The sequence below is a fragment of the Xiphias gladius genome, chromosome 3 (genome assembly GCF_016859285.1).
Source record: "Xiphias gladius isolate SHS-SW01 ecotype Sanya breed wild chromosome 3, ASM1685928v1, whole genome shotgun sequence".
In the NCBI taxonomy this organism is placed as follows: Eukaryota; Metazoa; Chordata; class Actinopteri; order Istiophoriformes; family Xiphiidae; genus Xiphias; species Xiphias gladius.
In genome coordinates this window covers 2,226,593-2,245,653 of record NC_053402.1, presented here as the reverse complement: position 1 = coordinate 2,245,653, position 19,061 = coordinate 2,226,593, and the positions used below count along the sequence as shown (strand labels likewise).

The 19,061-nt window shown below is 42.8% G+C and overlaps 1 protein-coding gene and 1 long non-coding RNA gene across 5 annotated transcripts; both read right to left on the bottom strand.

Annotated features, from left to right (window-relative positions):
* Positions 1–723: 723 nt before the first annotated feature.
* Positions 724–2,193, bottom strand: LOC120788037. 2 transcript variants are annotated; one of them, XR_005707181.1, is made up of 4 exons: positions 1,920–2,193; positions 1,689–1,798; positions 1,324–1,453; positions 724–1,191 (listed from the first exon to the last, which is right to left on the bottom strand). It is a non-coding gene; the product is annotated as an uncharacterized LOC120788037 (long non-coding RNA). The 2 variants fall into 2 exon arrangements; XR_005707180.1 differs by having other exon boundaries at positions 1,689–2,181.
* Positions 2,194–5,885: 3,692 nt separating this feature from the next.
* LOC120788463 (zinc finger protein 646-like) lies at positions 5,886–18,825 on the bottom strand. Of its 3 annotated transcripts, none has more exons than XM_040124327.1 (5): positions 18,533–18,825; positions 18,052–18,298; positions 10,614–10,826; positions 10,323–10,505; positions 5,886–7,804 (listed from the first exon to the last, which is right to left on the bottom strand). In XM_040124327.1, exons 1-5 carry the CDS (start codon positions 18,808–18,810, stop codon positions 7,637–7,639), a joined length of 1,089 nt encoding a protein of 362 aa, XP_039980261.1. In that variant the 5' UTR covers positions 18,811–18,825; the 3' UTR covers positions 5,886–7,636. The 3 variants fall into 3 exon arrangements, with proteins under 3 accessions (XP_039980261.1, XP_039980263.1, XP_039980262.1); XM_040124329.1 differs by having other exon boundaries at positions 10,371–10,505; XM_040124328.1 differs by having other exon boundaries at positions 10,323–10,502.
* Between the last annotated feature and the right edge of the window lie 236 nt (positions 18,826–19,061).

The window sequence follows — 19,061 nt, the reverse complement described above, 5'->3', positions numbered from 1 at the left end:
TCCACTTTGGTTCTAATTCCATACTTATGTTTCCAAAGCTACCAAACATGTCAGCGGAACTGCAATGAAATTTCCATCTAAAGAAACTGTGCAAAAACCATACATTTGTCATTTAATATAACAAAGCAGGGAGGGAGTGGACAGTGCAGAATAAAAGTCTTTTTCAATTGTGTAAGAATTTAAAGGTGAATACTGGAAACACTGTAGTTCAAGCAGTTAATCAACACTTTGGCAGCTTAAGTTTCAAACCATTTCAATTCATCCTGGAGTTAAAATGTGAACTTTCAGTCACACTTCAATTATAAAACAAATCCAATACCTTAATGCATGTAGGTTTCACTTCCTGTGCTGGCATCAAAGAAGGATGTGCTCGCAGCAGCTGAGAACGAGGCAGCCTAACTTAACAGATAAAGAAGTCATGTGAACAACAAGTCATTCATGTCGCTCATGGTGGATGAGTGCAGACCAGAGGTCTGGTTGCCGAGAAAGTTTTGTAGTGGGGAGCTTTCATCTGGAGTTTTTTCAGGAGAGTCTGCCAGAAAGTTCCAGCTGAAAACCTTTCAAACAGTGAGTGGAAGAGCTTCGATCAAGAAAGGAAACACCATGATTTAAAGGAAATTTCTACAACTATCACCCAGGCCCTTTTGTTACCCTTCTGTAACCACAATCAATATGAACTGAAAAGCCTAATTAATTCATGAGTAAATATGACTTTTCCAGTAAAGACATTTTATTTTGTGTTTTCAACAGCGCTACAGGACAAAAAATGCAATGTTTGGCCCTTGAAATAAAAAAAAAGTTTTACAACTAGACTCATTTCTACATGAAAATTAGCCTGGTGAGACTTCATTATCCCTGAAAAAGTTAGGCTTCGTGTAGCTGAATTTCAATGATCAAAGCGGATTGTTTTTACAACAACACATAGGGATTTGTCAAATGATAAAATGAGTGAAAAGAAGAGAGAATAATCCGACATTTTTACAATGAATAAATTGTCCACTGAAGGAGGAGAGAAATTTAATTGATTGGTTCCATTCAGTAAAATGTAAAATATGCTCTACAACAAGTGAGGAGACCTGCTGACAAAAAATCATGTGGGGTTTTTTTGCTGTTTCAGGCTCCATTTCTAATGTTCGTTTCTACGTTTTGAATCCAGCTCATGCAGCGAAGATCTGGACTCCCTCGTGCAGCCTGGATTAAAAAAAAAAAAAAAAGGGATGTTTTCCTTAAGGCCGGTTAGGATTGGATGAACGAATTTATAAAAAAAAAAAAAAAAAAAAAACATAATTTCAGGGAGTTTAACCATTTGTGAATCGGACTCACCGACCACGAGCTGCATCAAAATAGTCCAATATCCCTCATGTGGCGGACAACGAGAGGACCTGGGCTGCTCTCACAAAGCACACAAAATGGAGCGCGGGGCGGGGAGGCAGCCTCGCTCCAAGAGGACCCGCTGATGTGGAGAAACACAAAAACAAACTCCACGATGACCGGGGGGGGGGGCAAGGAAAGGGAGACTTTTGTTTTGGGGTTGTTGTTGTTTTTTTTTTTTTGCTTGAAACGAACCTTTTAATAACTGCACTCAAGACGAGGCAGAAAAATTAGCTCGCAATCAAAGGTGACGAGTGTTTAACCGGGACAACAACTGATTGAGAACAATTTCATTAAGAAAGGGAAAAGTGTCGAACCTGCTCGCAGACAGGAAATGTCTGTTTTCTTCGTCCTCGAGTCTGTCCAGAAATTGTTTTCAGCGGCTACGTCTGCACAGGACAGACGAGCAGCGGCATTTAGCGCCCGACTTGAAAACAGAAAGAAGGGCACAAGAAATTCACTTCCTGCCGGGGAACAAAGCCCCAACACCTAAAGGCTGCAGTGAACAGCCGACTTCCCACTTGTCCTTGCAATTACTTTAGACATACCTATATTTAACAGCGAATAACAGATTCCCTCCATACGCTACCTCCAGTTTAGTTTTATTAGTTAATTTATCGCCCAAGTCTCCGTTTTTAAGCTGCCTTTAACTGTTGTTAGTATCTAGAGTGACATGGGCTGTTTATTCTGGCTGAGGGTGGAGGTCGTAAAGTAGCCGACGGTAAATTTGAGCCAAGCGCTCCGGCTTCTCTGTCCCAGTCTGGGCCACTACCGCCACCAAGCGGCCGACGCCGACCACTGCACCGGGGCCTGCGCCGCGCTGCGCTGCGGGAGGGGGAAGCGGGGCCTCCGGCCGGCAGGCCTGCCGAAGCGCCCGGACGGACAAACATGATTATTCGGTCCCGACAAAACCGAAACGTTTTGTTCGACGCAAATGCCTCGGAAAATCATGTCTATTTATTTATTAACTTCTGAAAACATCGAATAACAAAAATGGTTCCGTTTTTAAACGACAGACCTCGACCACCATTTCTCTCGTTTCCACTATTTTCTCCAAATTAACGAGACAAAAACAAAAAGTAATTGACTTCAACTTTAATCCGTCGATTCAGTTCGCGGGCTCTGCTGAGAGGCGCCGCTTGTTCTGTGTTCTTCCCAAACTCATATTTCCGGCCGACATATGCAATGAAGCAGCTGTTACTAATTAACCCCCTCGGCGTGGCGATCGGTAGCCGCCGGAACCCCGAACGGCGTCGTGGTGCGGTTTGCGAGCGCCGCCGGCTTCGAGCCGGTCTCGCGCCGGGGCTGGATCCGCCGAGGCCCTCCGACGCCGAAAACGAGCCTGGCCATCGAAAAGGCAAACGATTTTTTATGGATAACCAGCGTCGGTACCGAACAAAGGCTTCGACCACCGATAAGTGGATATTAATTCATTGTGATCCGCGCCGGAGTCCCGCGCGGTGGGAGACGTGAGAGGTTTTAATCGGGCCGAGAAAAGCGTGCTGGTCGTCCAATTCATTCCTTGCGCTAAGGGTTGAATCGCCGCGCGCGCTCCCGCCACGTGCACGCGCATGCGGATGAAACGTATTGACATGGGGTCGAGGGCGGCTCCGGCGCAGGTGGCCGAGCAGGTTGTCCGCCGGTCCCAGGGTCGGCGGTTGGACCCCCCCGGCCCGGCCCGTCCCGTCCCGTCCCGACCGCGTGCCGACGGGGTCCTTGCGCAAGACACTGAACCCTCGGCTCCGAAGTCGCTCCGGATAAAAGCGCAGAGTTGGGACTCACTGGTGGCCACCTGTTGACCTCAGCGTGACACGCAGGAGACAGAGGTGCAGAAGAGTAAAGTGCTTGGAACCACCGCGATTCTCTGGGGTTTTGCACACAACACAACAAAAGTAACAACCAAACACACAATTCCCCGCGGCGCCCCGCTTGTCTCAGATACAGCCCTGCACCCAATACTTAGTATAACTTGGAGGTATTTGCATGAGAACTATGTTGCCCCCCACGCCCCTCAGTTGTCTCCTCCGAGCTCCCGTTAAAGTCCCGTTAAATGGTACAATGGTCAGCGGTAAACTGCCCAAGGTAAAAAAATTTTTTTAAAGTTTAGGTCACCAAAAACTGAAAAGTCATGAAAATTTCATAGAAAACAGGGGTTTTCAGGGACTAAGAAACGAAACTGGTTAATTTCCAGCTTTTTCCTGCAGCAGTAGAAGTAAATGAAACCTTGAAAGTTGATGCAAACAATTCCTACAGGTGGCCCCACTTTAGTTGATTATTTACAAACCCTCTGTCTGTACAAAGGCAGTGCTGGAACAAACTGTTACTACACCCTCTGATGCATTATTAGGACAACACTGTGCTGCACGAAGTAGAATTGTATATTGTTGTCACAATGGTGACAAAAAGACAAGTAACAGAGGAAGACAGACTGGTTGGTCAGGGCTTCATCCTACAGCCAGATAAAGACCCAAAACACTGGAAGAACAGAAGTAGATGGTGGCTCAGCAGGATGGAAGACCAGCAGTCTCCAGACTTAAACCCCACGGAGCTGGTTTGGGATGAACTGGACAGAAGGTGGAAACAAAGCAGCCTACAAGTGCAACACATTTGACAGTGTTGGGACAAACTCTCTGAAAAATGTTTGAGTTCAGTTGTAGAAAGAATTTCAAGAGTTTGTTCAGCTGCTGGACGAGTCAAAAATTGAAATCAAATTTAGGATTTAAGACGCCATGATTCCTTTTTTTTTCACCTTTATTATTGATTTGATCTGTGCTTTATTTTCAGAAACACTGTGACATTAAACTATGTATGTTTCAGTAACAACTGGAAAACTTTTGACCAGAGCGTAGGGCACTATCTCCCAACCTGGGGGGTAAGTATCCCAGAAAATTAAGTTGCCAGATGTTCTGCTACACAAAAAAGATTCTTTTCTTCTGGCGTTTCTTTAATTGTTCCTTTTCTTGCAAAATACTGGGAAGTTTGACCTCTTCTGGCCTATAAGGAATATTTAAAACTCATTCACATGTGCAAAGAGTGACAGGGGGTCCCCAGTAGACATAGCTTTAGGCTATATGAGGCAAAAAGGTTGGGAAACGCTGCTCATGGATCCGCTCAAAAATGTTTTGCTTTCTCTGTGACGTTTGAGCTTCATGGTACAGAATGAAGTAAGTGCACGTGCGCGTTCATCTGCTTAAGAAAAACATTCTCTGTGCTCACCTTAAATTTAACTTTCACATCTGAAGTACCGTCAGGACTTTCTAACAGTCACGGTCCAGTATGTGACATACTCATGTGAGATATGGAAAATTGAAACCTCCAATGGACATACACTGAGAATGGACTTTTCACCGAACTAGGACACAGCTTGTCCAGAAGTTAAAACTTTTGAAGTGAACAATATTCTTATATTGACAGATTCTGGAGGTTTCCAGAATGTGTGTGGGGGGGTAGGAGAGATTATTCAAAGCAAAGTATCCTATGTCTTGAAACATGTCTGGAGGGGACCTCAAGAGAAAGTGCTCAGCTCAGCATTTACAGCCCCACATTTAATGTACTTTTAATGTAGTGTTAATGTCACATTTACTAATTGTGTTAAATAGTAATTGAATGATTGGGAATAGTGTCCTCACATACAGCACGTCACCAATTAGCCAGTTAGGTGCTCAGCTGTAGCGTATATACTCACCTGTACCTGAGGAAAACCTTTTTGTGGAAGACACAGTGTTATGTCCACTTTGAAGAAAAAGAACTGGGAAACAAAGGGGGTACCTTCACCTTCATGTGAAGGTGCCCCCCCCTGCAAGGAATGTACGAAAGGGTGTCTCCTGAGGATTACCTGTACTTTCAATTATATTATTTGGTTGAACGGTTGAAACTCATTCTTTGCCTCATTTACAAAGTCATTAAAAGTCATAGGTCTGATCTGTGGCTTAGACTCGGAGACAACATGAAGAATCATTTAAATTCTTGCCTATTTTTTTGAATAATTTAAAAGTCTATTACAAGGTGAACTGAGTGGAGACAATCACCTAGCGGTGTCTTGTCTTCAAAGTCTTTACTATTGGGACATGCAGAGAAAACCAAAGAGATTTTAGTTGTCACTCAAGGTCCACTTACCTGCTTGTTCTGGAGCTTTTGACCTGTCACACAATCTTCATCTGTAGACGAAGTTTACACAGTTGTCAGGGAAATGTTCAAACCTTCCATTATTCAGAGACCAGCTGTAAATGTTGAACAGCACACGTATTGACAGGTACTAGCCATCAATTTACTCTCCTCTCCTGCAAAATGTGGATGTTACTTCTGTGTTCTAATTAAAACTGCAACAATTAAGTCAGGAACTGGATTGACTGAAAATTAATCCAAAACTTTTTTGACGATTGGCTAATATTTGACATTTTTCAAGCAAAAAATGCCAAACTCTCTCTTTTGTAATGTGTGGTTTGATGTCTTCTAAGTTTAGGAAAAGCAGCACTGATGGTGATAATGATAAAACATTTTATTTGTATAGCACTTTTCTAAATACTCAAAGACACTTTACAAGGATAGAGAAAGCAACAATGGAAATATGTCATGAATAAAAATAGAAACAACTTTTAAAAGAGAAAATACAATGTCAGTAGAATTGTGGGTATTTCAATGAGCACCATGTTAGCAAGATAACCTAACTCAACTACCTATCGGATCCATGATTAAACTGTTATTCATCAAATTGACTGTTTACAAAACACTTCATCTATTGTGTTTATTTGGATTCATCCAGCCAACTATGATTGGCTGCTTATTGAAACACCCTGCAGGTAGGTGTTAACTAGATCCATCCTGGGGAGCAGTGAGATGCAGGTATGACGTTTGCCACAAGAAAAGCAACACTTGAGGGGGTGTGTCGGAGCTGGGGGCGGGAGTGGGGCCCGGAGCTGCAGAGACGCCGTTTTTTCGGCCACCGTAGCCTCCAGATGCAGCTGCGTTACGGGCACAAACCAGGCCCAGTTCTGCTGCTAAGTCCCTAGTGATGATGTGAGTGAGTTGTGATTAGGGGGTGATGTAAGGCAATGTTACATCTTTACAGCCAACACAGCTCTAGACAGAGGCTGGGGCTGGTTGGCAGAGACAGTAATAGTAATAACTATAGAGCACTTGTCTTGAAGTGCTTTAAAGTGAAAGGAACAAAGATGTTAACGGTCATTTCGGAACAAAAGGGATGGAGACTTGTGCTGTTATCTTCTAGATTTGATTCCCAGCCAGCAGATTATTGAAACTACAATACCAACACGCCACCAGTCAGATGCGAGTGTAGGAAAAGTGAGTTTTTAGTTGTGTGTTAACAGAAGGTAACCGCACCAAAGCCTCCTTATTCCGTGGCTGTTGCTGGGTAGCGAAGGGGTCCTCTTCAACAGCAGGGCTTCAGTCTTGACAACACAGAGAAGCCAAACTGCCATGGACATTTCTGAAATGCTTTTCTGAACAACAGTCGGCCTAGTCGCTTCGGTCATGGTCCTTGCCATTGGTGCTCAGAGATGAGAGGTGTGGGTGCTGTAACGTCAAATAGAACGGAAACGACTTTCTGAAATAGTCATGACACCTCCTAACGCACAATATACACAATGTTCATTCTGGAGCATATTTGAAGGGGTACGTTTAAAAAAAAAACAAAAAAAAAAAACAAAACAAAAAAGTTCATGTTTCCCCTTTCCCTTTACTTTCCAGAAGCCTCATTTAACAAAAAAGCTGGGTTTTATGTTCAAAAACATATCAAACTTTTGAGAATTTCGTCACATTTACTTTGACAACTTCAGGGTTTAGGGTTTGGATCACACTCTTGATAAAAAATAGCCTTTTGTTTCATTTAAGATACTGTATGGATAAAGGAATTGGGGGTGGGGAGAGACACTATTCATAATGGGAAGGATAGATATTTTCATAACTAGTGGGATAGAAGGATGGGGAGATAAATTCTTAGTGAGAGGACAGATTAGGGGACATTTTAACTTATATCCAGTACATGGCATAGATCATACATGAGGGTCAAGGCAACACATTTTTTTAACCTAACTACTCAGTAATCAATCTCAACTAGTTCTCAACAGTTCCCTCCCCTGATCCCAAACACAACGTTCCAAAGAAGGGGTGAGGTGGTGGAGGGGCTTCTGAAGTCCTCCATCCTTGATGCTGGATCCGAAAGGGGTGGGGAGGGGGAGGAGGAGGAGGGTGTGTAGGGGTGGTGGTGGATGCGACGTGAAGGGGGGCGATTGATTCCTGGGGGTTCTCATTGATTGTAGAGGGAGCGCTGCTCCCAGGGCATGGCCTGGATGGTGCGTGGCACAGGGGAAGGCTTGAGCGTTGGTGCTCCGTTCGGATGAAGGGAGTGGCCAATGGGGTTGATGGTGGTGAGGGGCCGCTGGGGGGCCAGAGAGAAAGTGTCCTGGTGCTTCGGCTGTACGAGGAGGTGGGGGGGGGGGAGAAAGGAAGAAAGAAAGAAAGAGTCAGTGGAGTGACTTTTCAGTTTAAATAACACCAACTGATGCTTGGTGAAATTCAGATGGATGAGGGAAAGATGAGTTCAGAACAGTGTATCTGCACATTTACTCGGGAGCAATAAAGGCCATGGGAAATCCTTTTAACATTGGCAGGTTATCAGACAAATGTCAACTTTAAAACCTGAAGCTGAATTGAGAGTAAAACTGTTAGTTTCCAACTATTCACTTCGAAAAAGTTCCAAATACTAAAAAACTCATTAAGATTTAATCCTTCATTCATTCAAACACTAATTGTGGAGCAGAATTACTTCAGAATTGTTTTTGACACAATACTATCGTATGAAAAGTCAACATGCAATAATATAATTGTAGTCCAGCTCTACCCAAAAACAATGGCATACATGTTCATTTACATTAAACAAATTGTGACAGGGAGGCATGCGTTTCTGAAACTTTGCAGGTGGCTACCTTGCACATTGTGGATTTATTTTAAGTACTAAAATGAGAGCAGTTCATCAGCCACTAATTTCTGTAGTGCCAGTGTGGCAGCAATCACAGTTAGCAGCTGAAACTAGCCGAATCACAGAAAAGCCTTGATGCAGGCAACATATTCAGTTGTTAACCAGATTAGATTGGATCTTCCAACCTGAACATTTTGAATGTTTTTTTTTTTTATATAAAATCAGACTCCAAATGGAAGATTTGAGGAGCACTATTATTAAATCAAACTTGATTCATCTTGACTGTGAAGGCTTTGTGAGTGACAAACAGTAAAATGTTATGATGAAATATGAATCATGTGCACCCCCAACTACAACATCGAGATGCGCAACACAAGCTGAGTGAATGATTAGTGTGAAAGTGTGAAAGCCAGGGCTGAGTTAACAGCACAGCCCCCAGTTAGTAGTGTTAGAGAGCTTCCCACCGCCAGAGTCCATCAACAGTTTCGAGCCCAAGATCAAGAAATGACCTTATCAACTGAATTTTAGTCTGTTGGCTTTCTTCGCTGGGCACTGTGAGAATTGTTGGAAGAAAAGTGTCAACCTTTATCTTCAGACCGGCCTTGTGATGTGATGACTGCTACGTAGCTTTGTGACATTACAGTAATGATGATGAACTGTTGATTTGTCACGTCTGACCGTTAAAGTTTGTTGAAAGACTTGAAGTTGAAGGACTTGTTGAAAGCTCTCACTCCTCACTTCGGCTGCTGAGCTAGCGTTAGCTGATCTTATAGTTTTACAGACTTCAAGAAGTACAAAAAAATAGAGATGTACTGAGCTAATCCTAAGGCTTGGTATCGACCCTGATACCAAGCCGCTTGGTATCTGGCCCTGGCCCTGCGGAGCAGCTTTCACTGTAATGCAAGTGAAAAGCGACAACTGTATTTATCATTAGTAAAGATCAGTGTGCAAAACATTCAGGTAGCAGCTTCTCATTTTTAGCTGATATTTTGCCCAGACGACTCGGATCGTGGCCAAACAATCTGATCGGGGCATCCCTACAAAAAGACGTTCACACCCTGATCTATTCAACTACTCCTTCAATTGAGATCCTTGTTTTAAATCCAGCACAGGAGAGTAAAATGCATAACCGTTCTAGCCTTTACAGCTGGTAGCTGAACTGAAGGAGCGGCCTGAGGCTTGAGTGTGCGAGCCTCTCTTTTATGTTTTTGGACTGTTGCTGTGGTTACACCTGACCCAGCTCTCTCTTTTTCTCCTGGGTTGAGCGTGATGATTTTTCTCCTACTTTCATCGTTTCACAGACTGACGGGACAAGCGGCTCCACAGCTCTGAGATCCTCATCCTACTTTGAAACATCAATGTGATGCACTGAAAAGTCTAACTGGGAGCTTTTCACTATTGTCTAGAATCTACTAGCATTAGTTGTTGGCCAGTATTTGATTACTGTGCAGTCGGAAAAGGATGCACACAGTCAGCTAACACTAGATTGTCTACGTACAGACACTCGCCAGTCAGTTGGTCTTTTTGAACTGCAAGAGAGACACAATCCACCTACTATTTTCAAAACAGAAAGACTGGCAAGAGTAGCATTTTTTGTGCAACATTTCAACACTGTTTTGAGGGGGTCATTTTCGGAACAGTGTCTTCTGGATCAAATTCTGAAGTCATATTGTAGAAACATATTTCCACAGGTGCCTCGAGAGTATTTTAAATGAAAACAGCAGACTAAAACCAAAAAGATTTAAGAGGAGAACTAAGACTGTGTCCACCAGGCCTCTCCCACATGTAGCAGCACTCTGACATTCGACAGCTTTATCTTACTACCAAAACAGTTATCTGTGGCTCTTTTCTATCCACAGTCCCGAGGAAAGGTGGGCTGTGGATAGAAAGCCCCAGTGGACACCTAAAGCATTCAAACATTAGTCCCTCTCTCCTGATGTTAGTAGGCAGACAGGGAGAAGGCAGCTAGCCAGCAGATAGTGGATGGCGGGTGCGTGGCGGTTCTCTCTCCTACCATGGGGTTGGCGCTCAGCCTAGTGTATCCCGAGCTCATCTCCTTTACCTCAGGCACCAGGGGCTGGAGCAGGGAGTAGGAGGAGGATGGGGTGGCGCTGGAGGAGGAGACATGTTTGTTGGAGGACGAGCTCCTCATGCTCTGCTGGCTGCTCTGGGAGGACACCGAACTGGGACGGCCCTGCTGGAACACAGAGATCAACACACCCTCTCATAGAAACAACAAAATCATAAAGCTGTAATGATTCCACAGTGTTTGTCCTGCCCGTGTGCCTTGACGTCTCCTCCCTACCTGGTGGGGGTCAGGCACAGTCTGGCTGGCCACGCTGCCGCCTTGCCCTCCCTGGGACATTGGTGACACGCAGTGGGAGGGCAGAGGTTCCTGCTGGCCGTGTCCTCCATGCTGCGGTTGCATCATGGAGTTAGCACTGTTTTGCTGCTGCTGCTGTTGCTGCTGTTGCTGGCGGCGTGGAGTGGCGGAGAAATTGGAACGACGACCGCCAGACTGGATGGAAGGAGGGGTGAACAGAGAAAGACAGGAGGGAGAGGGACGTTTGAAAAATCATTTCCGTCTTATTACACAGTTTGTGCCACATTCACTCCAGAAATGCACATAGATTTTGTGACAACACAGAGATAAGATGCAGAGCGGAGGAGAGGTGACATATGAATGTGATGAGCTGCTGTTTTTCTCCACAATAAAACTGATTCTTCAAGTTTCTTGTACCGTCTAGTGGAACTGCTGAAGTTAATGTATTTCATTTCTGTCTCACAGACTCATTACCTTTTGCTACCCTGTCTTTAAACCTATTAATATGAGGGGATGGAGTGATCAAGTTGTACACACATACACACACAATTACACACAAGTATTTATCAATTTACCAAATGTAGAAATCATAGCTATACAGAATGTTGACTTCCAACATTAACATGGATCTACATCTATCTTCTGAAGCCATGACAACTACAGAAGATACTTGCCTTGTCAACCTGTCCTCGTTTTGCTGACAATGTTAAACCGAACTTCTAACTGACCTTTTCCCTGAAGGTTTAGGGCTACAGGAGACCTTTAAGCTTTAACTTTGCCTCATCATATTTTTAAAAGTAAGTCTTGTAGGAAAATTCAGTTTTGTTATACAACTTGGGTCTTATCTTCATAGTTCAGACCATCATTCATATCAGGGATGTTTACATTTTCAGACCAGATGCCCTGCCAAGACAACGGGATATGCAGTACAAACTGAAATGAGCAGTTTAAAACAAATCCAGTTCGACAATTATTAGAACACTGACTTGGAAGTGAAAATTGAAGTAGGAAGTACTTTTACGATGCATTAAACTATCACAAAGACGGGAAATTCCATAATAAAAACAGTCTTACTCAGACTGCTGAAGCAGATTAGCTTCAGCTGAACTATGGGAGACACTTTTGCACAGAACAGGGACTGTGATTTGGAAATCCATCATACACACTGGACTAAGAAAGAGATCTGATCACATCCAGAATAGACAGGAAAAACAATTACTGCAACTGTTTCAGTATTAAAGACAGACTTGAAAAAGTGTGAACCTGTCCTTCAATGCATACCTTTATTTTCACTTCCAAACTAAATAGTTTTAATAAAACAGATGTGTTCAAAACCCATTCATGACCTGTGGACACCCGTTTTAAGGCTGTGCCAGGTCAGGGGTGGATTTACCCACTAGCGGGCCCCTGGGCAAAAATGAGCAGTGAGCACCTATTGACCACCCTGTTACTAAGTAATGAGTAATTAGTCTGTGGTAGCTCAATTTACAGAAATGCACCATGTAAGTACAATATTTACCAAAATAATAAACTAGACTAGATTTTAACTCAGGACCTCACTAGAGGACAGGGCCCCAAGTTTAGGTATGAATGTTGCATGTCTGGGGCCTGGTGTAGCTGCCCAGTTGGTATTCGAGCCTTAATACTGGTGGTCAAAAAGGACACCCAAGTTGTAGGGAAATGGAATTTCTCTCATTCTGATAAACGTGAATTACTTCAAAAGTGAGTTTTTTTGTGCATGGGATTTTCGATGTAATGGTCAGACACATGCTCTGACAGCCATCAGAAGTTATCATCTGTGTCTGCTTTGATGCTGAAATCAGGCTAACACCGCCACCATTGCAGTTACACTGAAACAGATGACAGCACCAAGGAAAGAAGATGCTGACGAGTTTTGTCATAATGATTTTATGTTAAAAAGCCACATCGTAAAAGAAGTTTGAACGGTTACATCAGTGTGACCATCACATCTAAAACTCTTGCACGAGTCGGCCCTTCCTCACAGTTAAACTGCAGTGTGCTGACTCTGCCTCACACACAACACACACAGACACACACACTCACTCATGCTCACACCAACCTGGTTTTTGGCCGCGGCGCTGCAGCGGTGCTGGGCCAGGTCCAGCATGGTTCGGTAGCTCTTAAAGCAGGACGGACAGTTGAACCGGTTCTTATGAACCAACCCCACGCACACACAGACACACGCGCACGCATGCGCCCACACACACACACGCGCCCACACACACACACACACACACACACACACACACACACACACACACACACACACACACACACACACACACACACACACAATTGCATTACTATACTTGTGAGGATAATCAACTGAATTGTATCCATTCTCTGATATCTGAGCCCTGACCCTTTGCATGAACTTAGCCTAACCCTCGTCTAACCCTAGGTCCACAGCCCACTTTCATTACAGGAGGGCTGGGAATAAGTTTTCCCGAGTAGGCTGCTTGTAAAAACTGTTGCTGGATAGAGGACAGAGGGTCAAGAAAAATGGGCTACATTATGTCACATGCACACGTTTTATCAAAGTAAATAATAAAAAATATACCTTGCCATACATGCACATCAACATTCACACCCCAGTGTTTCCCCTACAGTGGGCCATGTGTGCAAAAACTCTACCACAGATACATAAACAATGTAAATTCAATTTTAAAATTATAAAATTGTTTAAAAAAAAAAAAAAAGTTGGTCATATTATTGTATAAGAGGACAAATGACACTGCCATCACTGTTAATTTGTGAAGGAAAAATTAAACTTTTTTTCCACCAAAGAAAATATGTTAACGATGTACTCCACCAATTTTACTCGTCACTTTATTAGGAAGACCTGTACACCTGTTTATTCATGCAATTATCCAATCAGCCAATCATGGTGCATCAGGGCAATGCATACAATTGTGCACACACAGTCAGGAGCTTCAGTTAATGTTCACATCACAAACATCCGAATGAGGAAAAAATGTGATCTGAGTGACTTTGAACCTGACATGATTGTTGGTTCCAGACAGCCTGGTTTGAGTATTTCTGAAACTGCTGATTTCCTGGGATTTTCAGTCCCTAGAGTTTACTCAGAATGGTGTGAAAAACAAAATACATCCAGTGAGTGGCAGCTCTGACATGACTGGCTAATTGGACTCATGACATGCTAATTGCATGAGGTTTTGTGAGCAGGTGAAGAAGTGTTCCTAATAAAGTGCAATATACATATACATACACACACACACACACACACACACACACACACACACACACACACACACACACACACACATATATTTGTATAGTTAGGTACATAAGTATTTGGACAGTGACACGATTTTCAGAAGTTTCATCTGTACACCACCAACATGGATTTCAAACAAAGCCATCAAGATGTGACTTTCAGCTTTAATTCAGGGGGTTCAACAAAAATTATGCATTAACCGTTTAGGAATTACGGCCATTTTTATACATATTCACTCTTTTTCAGACTCTTTTTCATGTTGGACAAAACCAACATAATCATCAATATAAGGATTATTTTTAATTCTTGGATGAAAATCCTTTGCAGTCAGTGACTGCCCGATGTCTGGAACCAATGGACGTCACCCAATGCAGAGTTTCCTCCTTTTAGACGCTTTGTCAGGTTTTTACTGCAGCCTCCTTCAGTTGCTGCTTTTTTGTGGCTCTTTCTGCCCTCAGTTTTGTTTTCAGTGAGTAAAGCCTGCTAACTTGGGTTGAGGTCAGGTGACTGACTTGGCCATTGAAGGATATTCCATTTCTCTGCCTTGAGAAGGTCTCAGGTTGCTTTCACAGTATGTTTTGGTTCATTATCCATCTGTGCTGTGAAGCACAGTCCTATCAGTTTTAAAGCATTTGGCTGAATCTGAGCAGACAGTTTAGTCCTATACACTTCAGAATTCATCCTGCTACTTCTGTCAGCAGTCACATTATCAATAAACAGCAGTGACCCAGTTCGATTGGCAGCCATACTTGCCCATTCCATAACACTGCCTCCACCATATTTGACAGAATATGTGGTGGCTTTGGCTCACGATCCGCTACGTTCCGTTCCTTCTCCATACTCTTCTCTACCAAGTTCGTCTGGGTTTCCTCTGTCCAAAGAATCTTCTTCAAGAACTGGGGACGCTTTTTTAAATGTTTTCTGAAAAAGTCTAATCTGGCTTCTCTGTTCTTGAGTGTTACCAGTGGTTTACACCTTGTGGTATTTACATTCGTGAAGGTGTCTCTTGATTGTGGACTTTGACAATGATACACCTGCCTCCTCCAGAGTGCTTTTGACCTGGCTGGATGTTGTGAGGGGTTTTTCTTCACCAAGGAAAGAATTCTGCAATCATCCTCTTTAGTTGTGTTCTGTGATCTTCCAGGCCTTATGCTGTTGTTGAGCTCACCATTGCATTCCTTCTTCAAATTGTTGATTTGGCCACTCCTAAGGTATTTGCCATCTGTCTGAAAGGTTTGCTTTGTTTTTTTAGCCAAATGATTTCCTTCTTCACTTGCATTGACTCCTCTTTGGACCGCATATTGAGACTTTCCATGAACAGCTACCAAATGCTGAAATCAACTACAGATCTTTTATCTGCTTCAATTGTCATGAAATAACGATGGAGACGGCCAAACCTCACCATGAAACTCATTGTCAGTCACTTGTCCAAAATAGTTTTAAACCTCTGAAAATTAGTGAATATGTCTAGAAATGGCTGAAATTCCCAAACAGTTATTGTGATATTTTTGTTAAACCCCTTGAATTAAAGCTGAAAGTCTACACTTCAGTCAGATCTTGATGGCTTGATACTATACAGTTAGGTACATTAGTGTATGTGTCATTAACTAACTGCATTTATATTAACTATAGACTTTGATTTCATATAGTTAATTAAGTACTAAAATGCCACCCCAGTCCCACAGGTGACCCGCACACTTGAGGGAAACACTGCACACATTCGGTTATTAAAGAGCACATCAGACCATCATACCAGCCACATCAAATTGGCTGAGGCAAGGTTTTGGTTTACAACACACTGTCACTTTTCTGGACAGGCCCACTCAATAACTGCTATTACAGCACTACACTAGTGGTACTGATAATGGACTTTTGCATGTAGAATTAAAAGGTTTAACTTTCAGATGTTTTCAAAAGTACTTTAAAAAAAAACAAAAAACATTAAATCAGCTGACACGAGATGCCATTGTTTTGTGCATTATTTAGTTCACAGGATATGGCTTGCTGTAATTCTTAGATTCTGCTCTTTGTATTTGCTGCCACACACATTTCACCATAGATGAGAGTTTATGGAGTCAAAGTCTGTTTAGTTTTATGCATTTTTACTACATTTAAATCTAAGTGGGACATTGTTGAAAGGAACTTTCTGACTTTCTGCATGTATAACAATGAAGCATATCAGTGTTTCTATTTGAGCATAAATTAGTTAATATCAATTTTCCTTTTATAAACCAGTCTAAATTTGACTTTTAATAAATGTAAAAGTGAACTCATAAGTTAAATCACTTAAAGGATAACTTAATACCAGCTGAAAATGTTGTTTTAAAGGCCCTCTAGTGTCATTTAGTCTAGACCTTTACATCAGACACTGGAACATTCTATAAACATATACTTCTGCTTGATCTTAGTAGGGAACACTCCTAGTTTCTGTCCCCTCATTTTGTTTCTGCGATTGGTCCTTGGTCGGTCAGACCTTACGCAGTCTCATATGTTACAGGATGAGCACTAGTGTCAAGCGGAAAGAGCAGACCAGGTGAGTAGGCTGCTGCAGAGCAGTCTAATATTAACCTAAACATTAAACTTTAAAATGTTGCAGCTGCCACTCAAGAAGTCACTGCACAGCACAATCCCTCAGCTCCTACAGGCTGACACATAACACCCCTGACCTCCTCTATTAAAGCAACAACATGTCATTACTGGAGACACGTGGTGTGCTGCACAATGAGAAAGTACAGTCGCCTAGCCTATGCTAGGCGACTGTACTTTGCTATTGAATGGTTACGGGAAAGCTGTAATATAACGATGGTGGTTAAAGCAGTGCAATTTTTTTGTGGCTGCAATAATTTCCGGTGGATTTTCAACCAATATGAGGACTAAGTGGTAAACAACTTAAACGAGCGTTCAGACTAAAAATAGCACTGCATTAAAAAAAATCGCAATGGCCTGGAGGGCTCTGGTCCTTTTGCACTAGCGACACCTACTGGCATGTCAGGGTGCCTTCATGAAGGGAGGTGGTACTGGGACAGGTAGTGTGCCAGATAATATGCCCTCCTGCTGAAGCTCCTTGCTGGCATGGGCTGGCGCCTTGTGACACACTGCTGGCGACACCGTACTCAGGCCAACAGCAGAGTTAGCAGTGACAAGAACTGCAGGGCAGAGGGAATTGGACATTCAAAATTGGGGAAAGAAAAAGGTGATGATGAAGAAGATATTTGTTGTTAATATTCCAAATTTGCAACTGAGGGGAGTGACAAACCATTTAAGCATTAAAAGGTTTAACAATAAAAGTTCGAAGGTTTGTTGTGTGTCACGACGCCTATCGTAGGAATAAACGAATTTGTGTTTGATTTCAAGCCAGTTACTACACTGTTCCAATAAATGACGTGGCATATTTATTTATTTATAGAGGAAACAAGACAAGTAATTTCACGTATTTAAAAATTCCATAAAACGTACAAGTCTAGTGATATTCTATATGGTTCTTTGTGTATTAATCCGCCATTGAAAATAGCCCAAAACAAATGCTCTATTTCCTCCTGTCCGCTTAAAACTACAGTGACCAGCTGTTTTAGGAAATAACTGAGCCTTTAAAAAAAAAAAAATGAAACCAAAAATTTATGGTGTTCTTAAAGATTTTCATTGCCATTAGGGGAGTTTCATCCTGTGCCACACACATTGTACATACAGTAAGATGTTAACACGCTGAGATTTGTTAATTGATTTCACTGGTTTATGAAATTTGAGACTTAATTAATTTACTACTGTTAATATAGAAGATTGAGACTACAGCTGTTTATAAATAGAGGATGAGTAAAAAAGAGAGAGGAGCACAGGTCAGACAAGTTTTAGAGGAACAGCTGATCAGGTCACCACATGCTATGAGCAAAAATTTTGCTCATCTCCTCTGCTAGAAGTTGTGATTCATAAATCTGATCACTGTATCAATCGCATTCAAGAAACATTTATGTAGCAAAACAAAACACATCCTAAAATTAAGTATCCCATCACATTTCATTCAAATATAAAATATGCAAGCTCTCACGCGTTTTGCTGAAAAATTACGCGCACAGAATCGGGATAGTAGCAGAATTAATGTAGCCCAACACACATCATCCCAAGCATCATCCACTCCTCTCAAAGCACCTTCTCACACAGACCCACCTGGTTGGACACAGCAGCGCTGCAGCGGTGCTGGGCCAGCTCCAGCATGGTCCTGTAGCTCTTGCAGCAGGAGGGACAGTCAAAGCGGTTGGGCCCGTCATCATGGATCCTCTGGTGGTTACGGAGGTACCGGGCCAGGCGGAAGGCCTTCCCGCACAAGTCGCACATGTAGCGCTTCTGACCGTGGATTCGCATATGGTTGCGCAGGGACATGTAGTTAGTGTAGGGCTTGCTGCAAAAGTCGCACCTGAGTTATGGAGAGGAAAATGGTGTGGAGGTTAGAGTTGAAAAGGGGTTACAATATTTCAGGCATTGAACTGATGCTCTCCATTTATTGTAAATTTCAATGAGTTAGGTGGTAGAAGTTCTTTGTCTTGCTAATCAACATTTTGGCATATTTATTGACATCAACTTAAAACAGTAGATACCTGGAGGGCACAAAATTCTTATCCATCTATCTAAAAGAGTCTTGAGTCCCTACCTGAAGTCTCCAGTCTTGTGGGTGAGCTTGTGGTTGAGCAGGGAGCTGGCATGCTTGTAGGCGCAGCTACATAGGTCGCAGACATACGGTCTTTCGTCTGATTCCATGTCGTCTGACGCTGTCGTTGCAGGTGCTGGTGCTCGGGACTCCATGGAGAGACTGGAGCTGGAGAGTGACGCTGAGGAGAGACTGGAGCTGGAGAGGGCTGCTGAGGATGAAGGGAGCTGATCGCACCAGCTGATGGTCGAACTCGGCTGCGAGAGAGGAGAGGAAGACATTAAAGCTGAGTGCTACAACATACACATATCAACAGGTCACTTATTTGTGCAAAATTGCAACTAGTACTATCACTACTGATTTTTCAGGCAACTGATATTTTTGATTTCAGCAGTGGTATGACATAATATTTTATCCAACCTCACTTATATATATATCAGAATACGTTCTATAAATGACAGGGACATGCCATCCTATCAAACAAATAAAATTCCAATCAAGGCATAATATGTGGCTTAGGGTTAGCATAGCC

Bases quoted from the DNA above. Each gene is read 5' to 3' on its own strand.
- LOC120788463 (XM_040124327.1), bottom strand. From the start codon at position 18,810: ATGTCTTCCTCTCCTCTCTCGCAGCCGAGTTCGACCATCAGCTGGTGC. The intron at 10,827-18,051 runs GTGGGTCTGTGT...CCTTCCATCCAG, and splicing joins GCGCTGCTGTGTCCAACCAG to TCTGGCGGTCGTCGTTCCAA. The intron at 10,506-10,613 runs GTAGGGAGGAGA...TCTGTGTTCCAG, and splicing joins CTGTGCCTGACCCCCACCAG to CAGGGCCGTCCCAGTTCGGT.